Here is a 12,898-nt window from a genome sequence, read left to right as displayed (position 1 = left end):
GTCTCTTACCTCACATTATACTTCATCGTTTCCCACCAGCATAAACGTTCGCTTGATAGGCACGTGCCTCTCGAACTGGCCGGGGTAGTTCGGTTCATTGCCCACACGTTTTTGCCTTCCACCACTACCTCTGTAGAACTTGACCATCCTATCCCTCCGATTCTTTGGGTGAAACATCAGGAAATTGAATTGTTCTTCTACTTATAAGAACAGTTTTTTTGGCTTTCAGTACGTAGAGTTGATTTTGTGAATTTTCGGTGACGTCTTGTGTGACTGACTAACAATGTAAAAGGCCTGTAGTCAACTGTCCTCGGGATCCACCTTTTGCCTGACAGAATCCATCACATTTTTTGCTTTCTCTCTCTCTCTCTCTCTCTCCCTCTCTTCCTTTAGTTTTCATTTAATTAATACGGGTCAAGAGTGCTGAACACTTCATACTCACTGTTTCCCTCACTGTTGACATTCGTTCTCGCAGTGTAACTTCGTACAGTCTCTTACTCGCATCTGCATCTATTTAAGGAAGGGGATATTAGTCATGTCTAATGAAAAAGAAACCTTAGAGGCTCCAGCAAAGGCTGAAGAGAGCCTGTTGGAAAACGAGTTTGCTCCCATTCTCGATCCTTCATATAAACGCGTCTCCAGAAATCCCGTTCCTGGAAAGCTTTTTCAGGTAGAAGACGAACCTTCGTACTACTATGTTGTTACGACTTATTTCACTTATCTTACTCTGATTATCATTGGTCATGTTCGTGATTTCTTCGGAAAACGCTTTCACCGTGACGAATATGCTTATCTGCGTGATGACGACGGTTATGCTCCTCTGTATGATGATTTCGACAACTTTTACATCCGTCGCTTGCAACGTCGTATCAACGACTGCTTCAGTTTTCTCATTCGCGGTGTTCCCGGTAGAACGTTGACGATTCTGGATCGTTATTCAGAGGACAACAACCAAACGTTCAAGCTCACTGGTGGTACCACAGTTGCTCTTAATGTTTCTTCCTATAATTATCTTGGTTTCGCTCAAAGTCATGGCCCTTGTGCCGCAGCTGTGGAGGCTTGCATGAAGGATGCCGGTGTTGCTACTTGCAGCACAAACACTGTCGCCGGAAGTTTCAAGATTCATAGAGAAGTCGAGGAATTGGTTGCTACGTTTGTCGGAAAGCCCGAGTGTGCCATTTACTCCCAAGGTTTCGGTACTAATGCTACTATTTTTTCTGCTTTAATGGGTCCTGGCTCCTTGATTATTTCCGATGAGTTGAATCATGCCTCCACCCGTTTCGGTTCCCGTCTTTCTGGTGCTAATATTCGCGTTTTCAAGCATAACAACGCCAAGGATTTGGAGAGAGTTTTGCGTGAAGCTATTGCTCAAGGTCAGCCTCGCACGCATCGTCCCTACACTAAGATTCTGGTTGTTATCGAAGGTCTGTATTCCATGGAGGGTAACTTTGCCGATCTTCCCAGCATTGTTGCACTGAAAAAGCGCTACAAGTTTTATCTTTACATTGACGAGGCACACTCCATTGGCGCTGTCGGACCTAATGGCCGTGGTGTTTGCGACTACTTTGGTGTTTCTACAAATGATATTGACATTCTTATGGGTACTTTTACCAAGTCTTTTGGTGCTGCTGGTGGTTATGTTGCAGCTAGCAAGGAAATCATCGATAAGCTCCGTGTCACCAATGCCAGTTATGTTTTGGCCGAGTCAATGAGTCCTGCTGTGCTTACGCAAATCAAGACCAGTTTGTTAGAAATTATGGATACCTCTGGTGTTTCTGATGGTTTGGAACGTATTGAACGTTTGGCTTTCAACAGTCGTTACTTCCGTCTTGGTTTGAAGCGTTTGGGCTTTATCATCTTTGGAAATGACGACAGTCCTATTGTACCTTTGCTGATCTACAACCCCGGTAAAATTAATGCTTTCGCTCATGAGATGCAAAAGCGTAGCGTGGCCGTCGTGGTCGTTGGTTACCCAGCTTGTCCCCTGTTGACCTCTCGTATCCGTTTCTGTCTTTCGTCGGCACACAACAAGGCTGACCTTGACTACATGCTCCGTGCTTGCGACGAAGTTGGTGACCTTTTGCAACTCAAGTTTTCGTCGGGTGTTGCTGGCGAGGACGCTGGTCGTACCAACATTGAAAAGATGACAAACCACCACCATATCAAGCCTCCTCGTTGGAGAATCGAAGATGTCTTGAAGCATAATGTACATGATACACTTACTCAATGATTTATTTTCGACTACTATTCATCAAACCAAGCACAAGCGTGTTAAGAGAAAAATAGGACAATGGGCAACAAGCATGTATTCGTTTATACAAATATATTTGGATTCATTTTCAATTACACCCCGTCGAATGGAACGTGGCGTGCTGGCTGTGATGGGCAAAACCTTTCCTCTGGCTCCGCGAGGTATAAAGTTAATTTTATGAAGGAATTCGTACTACGAGCACCACGCCATCCCCGCGAAGGAACATCTTGCTAATGAATCTGTCTCTGTTGATGGGTTTTCCCTTTTTTCCAGAACTCGTCTTGCGTCTTTCTGTCCACATCTATAACGAGTTGCGTTAGCATTGAAACATATCCCTTTTTTTCATGTGCATCGACAACAAACGACGATAAATATGCGTGAGCCAAATCGCGACATCAGCACATTTCGTTGTAGTTGATCTTGGGTAAACGTACCTCCTTCACGTTTTCCAGCACCATGTTGGAATGGCGGTCAAAAGCTTTTACTCTGGCCAATAGTTTTTTGTTATTCCGGCAATTGATAAGGACTTGGTCATGATTCTTCACGGCTTTCATATGGTTTAGCTTATGAGGGGAAAATGGAAGAGTAATGTCTTGAACCTGCAATCACTTACCTTGTTGGAGAACACTCAACGGACCCGACGAAAACTCGTACTCCTCTAAGCGTGCGAGTTCCGCTTCAGTGAGTTCACCCTTTGGTTTATTAACAAGGTCACTTCATAGTTTCTGTTAGAAGAGCACAAATACCGTTTAAACATACGCCATAGAGAGAATTTACTGAACTGTTTACGTGTAGAGGTTGAGTTGAACCGTGTTGCGCTGTTGCGTTCGACTAGGTAGCACGTTACTTGTTTCTTTGGTGGTGAGTTTGATAATAATTAAACGTTCTGCACGTGAATACTTTATTTATGGCAGAAATGAAGGAAATAAAGCTGGGAGAATCAAGAAAGAATGCTCTTGCCGACCTTGCTAATCGGAGGAGCTATTAGTGCCAAGATACTGTGTGTGAGTGAAGAAGAGGGTTTGGATGGTGCATAAATGAAATTTCTTTTGTTGAGGATTATCAATGAAAACTCAAACTCAAAACGTCTTACTCATAGCGTTGTTTCTACGCACTGGTGGCAACTACTTAAGAACAATGTTCGAAGAACGCATTTTGAGATACTGTTGATCGACACCAGGAGGTAATTCTTGAAGAATGCTGTAAATTTCAGCATTGTGATAGCGGAGACCCGTCTTAGGATCTGTATATGGAGCCAGGAGACCAGTAATATCACAAAATTTCTTTTGGGGAATAAAGCTGGGAGGTGCTTCAATTGACACGTATGTTAATTGAGTTGGGTCACTCATAGCTGGATCATTTTGCACAATTTGTTTAAGGTTTCTGTTTCGTCTTGGTTTGGCTTTGTAGTTCGGATTTCTGAAGGGTTTTTCCAGTAAACTAACATCCAAACTTTCAACCGTCGACATTTGGAGGTGAATTATGTTTTGGCAACTGTCGTTCTCCACTTCCGTCCGCCGTACAACCACCACCTTCATTCCTCCTGGCCATGGCAGCAAGAGTTACCTAAAAACATTGTTACCTGGTGGTGTTGAGTTTCAAGTAACAGAACGCGACGCGTCGTAAACAAATAAATGCACTTTAGGTGCTGAAGGAAAGGGAGAGACGGGACAGAGAGTGGGAAGAGAACAGTGATTTGTTACTCATAATTTTGTTAAATGGGAATATGATGAACCCGAGGAGGCTTTTTCTGTGAGTTGGCTTTCATGAACCAACCTCGGCTGGTTCGAGTCACTTACGTGACTCAAACCATTATAACTTGTTGCTATTTACCTATGCAAAACCGCTGGAAGACTTGCGAAAGCACTTCCTCGTTATTCATTGTACCAATCATCATTTCTAAGGAATTGGAAGCAAGTCTTAGTTCTTCAGCCATTATAGTTACATCGAGATTGGGCGTTAAAACAATTTGAAGATGTTGACAACAGTCTTTCAAACATTGTCTGTATCTATTCTCGGAAGCCAACTCATTATTTTGAATATTTCGCGCAGTGAATGAACGAAGAATAGTGCTCACTTGGTTCAGGAATGAGTCGAGGCCATTGCCTGTAAGACATGACAGTACAGCTACTCTTTCGGGCGAGAGGCCAAATTCAGAACACACTGCTTTTTGTGCCTGCTGCTTCTGGTGGTCGTTTTCCAGTAAATCTGCCTTGTTCAGTATAACAAACAAGAGACGCTGGGAATTGTTCTCATCACATGACAGACTGCGCAATAGTCCCTTGGCTTCTTGGGTGACAGCCTGAGAGTTGTGAAGATACTCGTTCATGGGAAGTACCAGAAACAATAGTTGTGATTGTTTTGTACGCTGCTTTGCAAGTTGGATACCAGCGGCCTCGACGGCAGACGAGACATTGTGATGACGAAGACCAGCAGTGTCTGAGAGCCAAACGGGATACCCGTGGATGTTGAGCTGAACCTGCAGCGCATCACGGGTGGTCCCCGGTTCGTCGCTCACCAAGGCTACCTGTCGTCGTGCTAATGAGTTTACGAGAGACGATTTTCCGGCGTTCGTTGGACCGAACAAAACAGCTTGTGTACCGAAGCGAAAAGCTTCGCGAGTACGCTGGCGAATTTGAAAAGAATGCATATCGTTAAGTAAACTCCGTGTTTTGTCAAGTACGGCACGCGAGAAATCCTCCTCCACTGAATGCTCTTCAGAAAAATCTAAAAGCGTTTCAAGGAGGGCTCTGCATTCGAGAATGGTGTCCCGCCATTGTGAAACACGTTTACGCGTCTGTGTATCAATGTCTTCATTTGCCAAATAAACCTGCTCGGCAGTTTCTGCGTCAATAACGTCGGCCAAACTTTCCAACTGTAACAAGTCCATTTTTCCATTGTAAAATGCCTGCTTAGAAAACTCACCACGCTCAGCGTAACGTAAGGCAGGCAATCGGGTTTCAGCAATGGCAGTCAGTGTCTCCTGCACAACTCCGCTCCCTCCATGCGTGTGAAATTCTATTGTGTCTTCGCCAGTAAAAGACGCTGGCCCGGGAAAGAACAGAACAAGAGCACGATCAATCTGTCTTTTCGTTTTTGGATGCAGCAATCTCAATAGGGTAGCCATTCTTGGCTTCGGAACACTCCCGCAAAGAGTTTTAGCTACCTAAAGACGTTTCATTGTCAGTATGAAGAAGACCCAAAAGTGATGTTTTTGCGTAACGAGTAGCAGCTTACCTACCTCTGAAGCTTGTGGACCAGAGACACGAATGACAGCAACTGCAGCCTTTCCCGGCGCGGTGGAGAGCGCGTATACTGTGTGTTTGCTTTGTTTCGTCGCAAAGGTGCGTCTCAATGGTTTGTAGAGAGCCGCACTAGAAATGCTTTTCCAAAGTTTGGGAAACATCTACAGACAAAAGAACGAGTGTAAGGATGGTTTCTAAAACTCTATAATAACCTTAAAACTACGAAAGACAAGAAAAGCAGTGTTTTGAGAACAGACCGAAATATTTCATTTGAATCGAGTTCCTTGTCTCAAGAAATAATTCTGCCAAACGCAAGTTGTTTCTCCTTTAGAAACTCGAGTTTTCTGCCAACTTTTCCTTAGAACCTCAGAATTCCTTGTCTAGCATTTCCATGGTGGTGAGTTTTTGGTGTAGCAAAGATCGCTTTGCCAAAAAAGGAGGATAAACCTTAATAAAACTAACGAACAAACAATTGTTCTGAACGAAATCTCAACATTATGTGGTTGTACAAGTTCTTTCGGCTTGAAGGAGATTCATTCTCGTGCCCTCATAGAAAATCCAGCTACGTTTACAAGTTTTCTCTCTTCAGAATCGCCTCGGAACCTCAGTAAGCACCTCCGATCGTTTTGTGTTTCGGCCCCTCTTATTGGTTGCAAGGCGAAGCGATTCGCCGCCCCGCCGCACCTTATTTAAGTAATTCATGACGTACACTTAGAGAGGCATCGACGTCATAATTATGAAGGCAACACAGCCTTTCCTGTTATAAGCGGCAGAGCCCCAGAGCGGACCGTATATATCTTGCTCATTACCAGAACCGTTAAACATACAAAAATTTGATTAATAACGTGTCTATCTGTTCAATTATAGGCAAAACATATATATTTTCGACATGGCAACTTTTCAAGAAAAACAAGGCCAACGCAGAATTAAAATGCGTACTGGAAACTTCTTCTCCCGTATGTGGAATGCCGTAATTTTCGGTTTTGGAGCAGCCATTGGTGCCACAGTAGCCAACGCAGCTCTAGGTGCTTGCTGTGGCTAAATAGCGTCTCGGAATACCCGTTAGTACCGTGTCACTCAAGCAATGTCTTCTCGTGGTACAACGTCTCTTCCTAGTGATTCAGTAAATGTTCAGGGTCAATATCGCGTTTATATTGTCATCTCCGATGTTCACTGCTCGTAACGAACGACTAAAAATGCCTGTTTTTCAACACTGTCGGCTTCCTTTGTTTCGCGTTTCATCTTTTAAAGCTTAATAAGCTTAAGCTTGGTTTAAGCCAATGATAGAACCGTCCTTGACATTGTATCCCTTTACTTTGTCCTGACTATCCTCTCCTGTGCTTTACCGTCACGCGCTTTTATGAACGTTTTATTTCTTTTTAACGATTATAAGCACTTTTTAATGATATTAATGGGGTAGCAAATTAAAGTTTGCGACAGAGTGTCTTAGACGATAAGCAACGATTCCGTCGAAGGTGGACCGTATGGTAGAATTCCTTTTCCCTTGCACTGTAGCTGTTTCGTGCCTTGTTTCTTGTTTTTCATTCATTTTCAATTTAAGCTCATTTACGCGAACGCGATTTCATTAATCGAAAGCTCGCGTGTCTCTTTCCACTACAAAGCGGCTGACGTCATTTACGCTTCTTATTCAGCTTGCTAGTTGCCTGGAACACTTCTCCTTTCCCAACCACAACGTAGAACCAGGCGACTTTTGCTTTCTTGCTAATTACCGCAATCAGGTCGACGAATTCTGCGATTTTTGTCGTTTAAGATGCTCTCAATGCAGAGGCTTTCTGTCGTTCTGTGTTTCTTTTTGTTTGTGTCGCTGATTTCTCCGTCAGCGGCAGATTTGCTCACTGCAGTCAATTTTGATGAAAAGACGGCCACCGGACTTTGGTTCGTCGAGTTCTTTCAACCTAACTGCATTGCCTGCCAAAATCTTTCTCCGAAATGGAAATCGTTGGTTGCTAGTCGTGAAGAGGCCGGTGCTGCCGTAAACTTTTACTTTGGACAGGTCGATTGCCAGAGCAATAAGGAGCTGTGCAGCGCTCACTCCATCATGAAGACACCTACACTCCGTCTGTTCAAGAACGGTAAGAAGGTCGAGGATTATGATATCAGTCGTGGCCTAAACGTTAATAACTTGGCCGCCTACGTCGACCCTCTTATCGCAGCTGCTGAACAGGATGAGCCTCTTTCTACAAGTGTCACGGATACCGCTGGTGATTCTGTCGCAACGTCATCTATCGTACTTCCCTCGGCTACGGACTCTGCAGTTTCTGTTCCCTCGGCTTCTCTTACACCTTCTGCTTCTGCCTCTGCTTCTGGTACTGATGCCTTTACTAACTCTCTTTCTTCTACGCAATTGGTGTCTGGATCTGTTGAGACTGCCTCTGCCTCTGCTTCTGTGAGTGCCAGTGTCGCCGCTACTAGTCTGGATGGAGACAGTCTCTTTACCATTCAAACCGCTGCTCCTGATGAGGGTGAATTGAATGGCACACCATTGGGCTCGGAGAATTTGGTGAATGTGGAGGGTCTCAGCAAGCGCTTAATCAAGTCTGAGGATATTGAGAACGCTGTCAAGTCACCCAACGGCTGGTTCATCCAGTTCTATTCGTCTGAGTGTTTGACGTGTGAAGATATTACCGATGCTTGGAAACAAATGGCTCGTCGCATGCGCAATCGCTTGAATGTGGGTCATGTTGATTGTGACACTGCTCGTGAGTTCTGCAGCAAGCTTAACATTCACAAATTCCCATCACTGTACTTCTTCCGCGAGGGCGAGAGTGTAGAATACTTGGGTCTTCGCAATTCTGGTGACATTTCAACCTTTGCTGACGATGCTGCCAATCTTGAGGTGCGTGAGGTGGATTCTTTCGATGTCCATGAATATGAAAAGAGTGACGACGTTTACTTCCTGTTCTTCTATAATGAAAAGACTACCGAGTTTTTGCCTGCCATTCGCAAGACTGCCATCCATTTGTTAGGACATGCCAAACTTTTTATTACCACGTCAGCATCACTCGCTAGCAAGTACCGTGTGTACAATTGGCCTAAACTCATTGCTGTTCGTGATGGTAAGCCCAACTACTTCCCCTCGAAGCAGCGCAACATGGCCGACTACAAACTGATGCTTGATTGGATGAAGACGGTTTGGCTCCCTTTGCTCCCTGAGCTTCGCTCCTCTAACTCTCATGAAATAACTGATGGAAACGTTGTTGTTTTGTTTAACTTGGACCCTGAGTTGCCCGACTTTGAAAAAACAAAGAAGATTGCTAAGGAAATTGCTACTAAGTGGACCGAGGAAGAGGCTCGCAACTTCCAAACAGAAAAGCAAGAGCAAGAAGATAAAAAGAATGCTGAAGTTGAGAAGGCCGAAGTTCAAAAGGACGAGAAGGCTGTTCAAGCTGCTTCGAGTATCCCTGTAACGATGAAGACCTCTCACATCAAATTCGCATGGGTAAATGGCAACTACTGGAACCAATGGCTCAAAAACTTGGGCGTTGATGTTAAGCAGGATGGTCCTCGTGTCATTCTGTATGACTTGGAGAACAAACGGTACTGGGATACCACAATCAAGGGAAAGCATATCCCCGTTAATGAAACTGAAGTATTTGAAACTTTGGAAGCTGTGCAATCCGGCAGTTCTCTGCTTAAGCCTAAGGTGTATTCTTCCCAACCCAGCAACAAATACCTCGATTCTATTGGACTGCCTTCTAATGTGGTTAAGTATGCTGTCATTATGTTGGTTATTGCTATTGTTGTTGTCATTGTTTGCAAGCGCCGTGCTGATGCGGACTACCAAAAGCTTCACAACTCCTCCATCTTGCCCATTGCAAACAGAAATGCTGGTGCTACTACAGGCAAATTTGATTAGCCTTGTTCGCTGCTTGTTTCCAACCGTATCGCTCATCCTACAGGTGATACGTTAACTCTCTTTTAAATCTCGTTTATTCAGCATATCGTTTGCGTTAAGTTGTTGGATGCCTTCACTCACACTAAGATGTGGTGCATCGTTCCTAATGCAAGTATAGAGAAATGGCCGCGTAAGGTGACCAGTGCTCTTCTTTATGTGACGTTAATGCGAAATGTTTGTTGAGTATAAGTTCACTGCTCAATGACTTGTTTATTCATTGGTATAGATATTCTTTCTAAAAAGTATTCTGTCGGATGATTTTTTCTATCAGGCGAAACGGCTTAAGCAATTTGTCACACTCCTTACTCTATGGGGATTTGCTTGTACGTTCTTGCTCGCCCTTATGTATTTCATCGTCAAACGTATTATAATCTAAAAATAAGGTATCATTCATGCATTTACTTCAGAATGTCTTACAATCACGTAGGTGTTTTGAACCTTGACTTCGGGTGTATTATTGTAACAGATAAGCGTGAAAAGAAGGTCGTTGTTACATTGTAGCGTTGTATTAAGAACTAATTGATCCTTTCGATGACAGTAAGGTTGCCGACATAACCGTTCTCTTCGTTCATATCCCAGAGATTTATTCCCTCAAACAACAAAAAATCATTTTATTAACACTTAAATTCCAAAACCCATCTAAACGATATTAGAAAATGCACGCTTTTTACCATCATTCTCCATCAACGTCCTGTCGACATCTTCAAGAGAAGAATTGTGATTCATTTCCCACTCTCTCTTTAAGTAGGACAGACCAGCATAATTATAGCCGATCATAGAGCGTTCTTTCGACAACGACTTCCGCAGACTAGTACGGATGTTGTTTAATAAAGGAACCATCACCTCGTTTGAAGAAAGCTGTTTGTTATATGTGCGAATGAGGAAAAATAAAACACGGCAACAAAGAGGAATTGCCCATTCTCGACGAGCCCAGATATCAACGAAACGGAATAGACCCAACACCCTATCAAAAGGCAAGACCAACAATGCATCCTCAAGATGACTAGTCCGAATCTTTTTCAGAACACTAAGGACATACTCTTCAGCCGAGAGCTTAAGATGTGCCAGAATGGGGTTTCTCGGTGGATGTGCCATGTTGGGTCGTGTTCTCTTTTCTAAAAGATACTGAATTTCCAAATCTAAATCAGCAATACCAATCTCCAGCGCTTCCATCAATTTTTCACCATCCTTTAAACTCTCCACCGTTTGCTTAGTAACCGCAGCAACACTGTCTTGTTGTGCCTCATCCGTGTCGGCAATTTGTTCATCACGTTCGTAAGAGTTGACGAGTGTAGATTCGTATTGCTCCTCCAACTCGCGTTCTTTTTCTTCTTCCAAAAAGACTAAATCGTCGGACTCAGCCCAAACACGAATAGAATGATCATGAGAACCACTTACAACGAAGGTAGGGGCAACGGCAATACACCAAACCTCCGAATGGTGACCACGTAATTTTAAGATGAGGTCAAAAGAATCGCCGTCCCAGTAGCGAACCTCATGGTCTTTTGAACAAGTGAAGAAGTTGTGAGAATTGGGTTGGAAAGCCACATCCATAATTGAATCTTGGTGAGCGAAGATAGATTTGTGACAATCACCAAAGTCCAAACCCCAAAGCTTAACATTTTTGTCGGCACTGCAAGTGACCAAAAGCTTACTATCATAGGCAATATCCATGGAAAGTACTGGCAACTTATGACCATAAAGATTTAAAAACAGCTTTAAGGTATCCAAATAATAAACCTTTACGGTATTATCAAGTAAGGATGCTGCTATTAAGCGACCGTCAGGTGAAAGCTTGACAGAAAGAACATCGTCATTAAAATCAATCTGGCGTGTTTGTTTAATTTTTATGGAGTCAATCTTGCGTGTAGTACCAGGCACCAAGTCCGTCGAAGCTTTAATGGACCAGAGCTTCACGGTCTTGTCAGCCGATGCAGTAGCAAAAGAACTACCATCCTGGCTGACAGAAAGATCATAAATCGCACCATCGTGCGCCTTTATAGTTTCAACGAGCGAAGAACCAGCAACATCATAAATCTCGATGTCACCATTTTTGAAGCAGCGACAATATACTTGTCGTTTGCGATGAAAGACGCAGCTAGTACGTATGCACAAGGAAAGGTACGCAAACACGTTCCAGTTTTAACGTTCCAAATTTTCAAGGAGCCATTCGCACCACTAAGGAGAACATCGTGATTTATGGACAAAGACAAGGTTCTCACATCAGCACGATGTCCAGGAAGCTCAATAGCATGCGTCTTCGTATGCCGCTCTGTAACGGGAACGTCAGCAGAGGCCTTCGTATTCAAAGTATAAACATCTATAGAGTTGTTCCCAAGTGAGCAAACCAGAGCAGGATTCTTTCCATCCACGGTCCACGAAACCGAAGATATTCGAGCGGGTGCACGGATGATGGCAAACTGTGCAAATTCATCCTTTAAGGCGAGCGAGACGTCCTCACTCTTTTTACGACGACGGCGACGGTTTAAGATTTTTTGAAGCTCCTCTTCGGTACGGAGTTGCAAAACCTCAAGAACACGATCATGCGACTGAATAGCAACAAATTTGCCGTTGTCATTAAACTGAACACTTATAGGGCGTTCTTTGCTCAAACGGGGTATCGAGCCCAAAAAAGATATAGCTTTTACATCAGGTCGAAGAACGCCATCCGATGGAAGTGAAATGGACCAGACTTTTATGTCTGAATCCGTACCAGCCGTCAGACAACGTTTTTCATCTGGAGTAACGGCCAGAGCCCAAATTTCGCCATGATGTTCAACATGTGTCTCAATGCAATGTTGGGCAGACAAATCCCATAATTTTAAAAATGAGTCCTTTCCTGCAGAAAGAAGATATTCTTGTTCAGAAGTGGATGAAGTATCGGTCTCATCACTAATTGGGGACGCCAAAAATCGAACTTCCGTAATTTGGTCCTTATGACCTCGTAAACGGTATAGACCAGTTTCACCGACGACATCCCAAAGAATAATATCAGTGTCCTTGCTACCACTGGCAAGCTTCGTACCATCGTTATTGAACTGCAGGGCAGTAACTGCATTTTTATGTCCGTTCAAAGTAACTTGAAGAGAACCTTTCTGCCACAGACGAATTGAACCATCACTATAACCCACCGCGAAGAGCTCACCAAAGCTACTTATGGCAGTAGCACTTGCAGAACAGTCCGAGTCTCTCCATTTAGATAACAACTCTCCAGTCTTTAAGTCCCATTCCAACACAGATTCGAGTGCTCCAACGAAACATCTGCCAATTGACTTTGATCCCTCAGAACGTCTTGTAATAATGTTACAAGTAGAGGAGCAGACTACTCCAAAGTTGTTTAACGGCTCATACCGAGTATAGCTTTTCACCATCACGTCGGAGGACTTGCACACGGTAGGTGTTCGAGGCAGCTTGGAAGCCTTAGGCAATACACAATTTTGGTGGTGAGTTTTCTGGAGGGAAATGTTCACCACCAAGAATTTGGCC

At 43.7% G+C, this 12,898-nt stretch overlaps 7 protein-coding genes across 7 annotated transcripts; 3 read left to right on the top strand and 4 right to left on the bottom strand.

Annotated features, from left to right (window-relative positions):
- Positions 1-81: 81 nt before the first annotated feature.
- SJAG_02305 (serine palmitoyltransferase Lcb2) lies at positions 82-3,017 on the top strand. Its single transcript, XM_002173479.2, has 2 exons — positions 82-228; positions 293-3,017. The coding sequence occupies exon 2, from the start codon at positions 536-538 to the stop codon at positions 2,228-2,230; it is 1,695 nt and encodes a 564-aa protein (XP_002173515.1). The 5' UTR covers positions 82-228; positions 293-535; the 3' UTR covers positions 2,231-3,017.
- Positions 2,194-3,043, bottom strand: SJAG_02304 (Sm snRNP core protein Smd2). The gene is made up of 4 exons (XM_002173478.2): positions 3,011-3,043; positions 2,865-2,965; positions 2,686-2,798; positions 2,194-2,552 (listed from the first exon to the last, which is right to left on the bottom strand). The coding sequence occupies exons 1-4, from the start codon at positions 3,013-3,015 to the stop codon at positions 2,427-2,429; spliced, it is 345 nt and encodes a 114-aa protein (XP_002173514.1). The 5' UTR covers positions 3,016-3,043; the 3' UTR covers positions 2,194-2,426.
- A 332-nt stretch (positions 3,044-3,375) lies between these two features.
- On the bottom strand, positions 3,376-3,720 carry SJAG_02303 (Ino80 complex subunit Ies6; the record flags this gene model as incomplete). The annotated part of the gene is made up of 1 exon (XM_002173477.1): positions 3,376-3,720. One exon carries the CDS (start codon positions 3,718-3,720, stop codon positions 3,376-3,378), a length of 345 nt encoding a protein of 114 aa, XP_002173513.1.
- Positions 3,721-3,929: 209 nt separating this feature from the next.
- Positions 3,930-5,905, bottom strand: SJAG_02302 (GTPase). Its single transcript, XM_002173476.2, has 2 exons — positions 5,493-5,905; positions 3,930-5,417 (listed from the first exon to the last, which is right to left on the bottom strand). Exons 1-2 carry the CDS (start codon positions 5,655-5,657, stop codon positions 4,077-4,079), a joined length of 1,506 nt encoding a protein of 501 aa, XP_002173512.1. The 5' UTR covers positions 5,658-5,905; the 3' UTR covers positions 3,930-4,076.
- A 373-nt stretch (positions 5,906-6,278) lies between these two features.
- SJAG_05896 (hypothetical protein) lies at positions 6,279-6,944 on the top strand. The gene has a single exon (XM_011050674.1). It carries the CDS (start codon positions 6,386-6,388, stop codon positions 6,536-6,538), a length of 153 nt encoding a protein of 50 aa, XP_011048976.1. The 5' UTR covers positions 6,279-6,385; the 3' UTR covers positions 6,539-6,944.
- Positions 6,945-7,095: 151 nt separating this feature from the next.
- On the top strand, positions 7,096-9,847 carry SJAG_02301 (ER associated protein disulfide isomerase Pdi2). The gene has a single exon (XM_002173475.2). The coding sequence runs from the start codon at positions 7,268-7,270 to the stop codon at positions 9,371-9,373; it is 2,106 nt and encodes a 701-aa protein (XP_002173511.1). The 5' UTR covers positions 7,096-7,267; the 3' UTR covers positions 9,374-9,847.
- A 204-nt stretch (positions 9,848-10,051) lies between these two features.
- Positions 10,052-12,783, bottom strand: SJAG_02300 (U3 snoRNA associted protein Dip2; the record flags this gene model as incomplete). The annotated part of the gene is made up of 2 exons (XM_002173474.2): positions 10,052-11,484; positions 11,538-12,783. The coding sequence occupies 2 exons, from the start codon at positions 12,781-12,783 to the stop codon at positions 10,052-10,054; spliced, it is 2,679 nt and encodes an 892-aa protein (XP_002173510.2).
- Between the last annotated feature and the right edge of the window lie 115 nt (positions 12,784-12,898).

Source organism: Schizosaccharomyces japonicus (genome assembly GCF_000149845.2).
Source record: "Schizosaccharomyces japonicus yFS275 unplaced genomic scaffold supercont5.1, whole genome shotgun sequence".
Classification (NCBI taxonomy): domain Eukaryota; kingdom Fungi; phylum Ascomycota; class Schizosaccharomycetes; order Schizosaccharomycetales; family Schizosaccharomycetaceae; genus Schizosaccharomyces; species Schizosaccharomyces japonicus.
The sequence above is the reverse complement of the archived record's forward strand: the minus strand, read 5'-3'. Positions and strand labels throughout refer to the sequence as shown.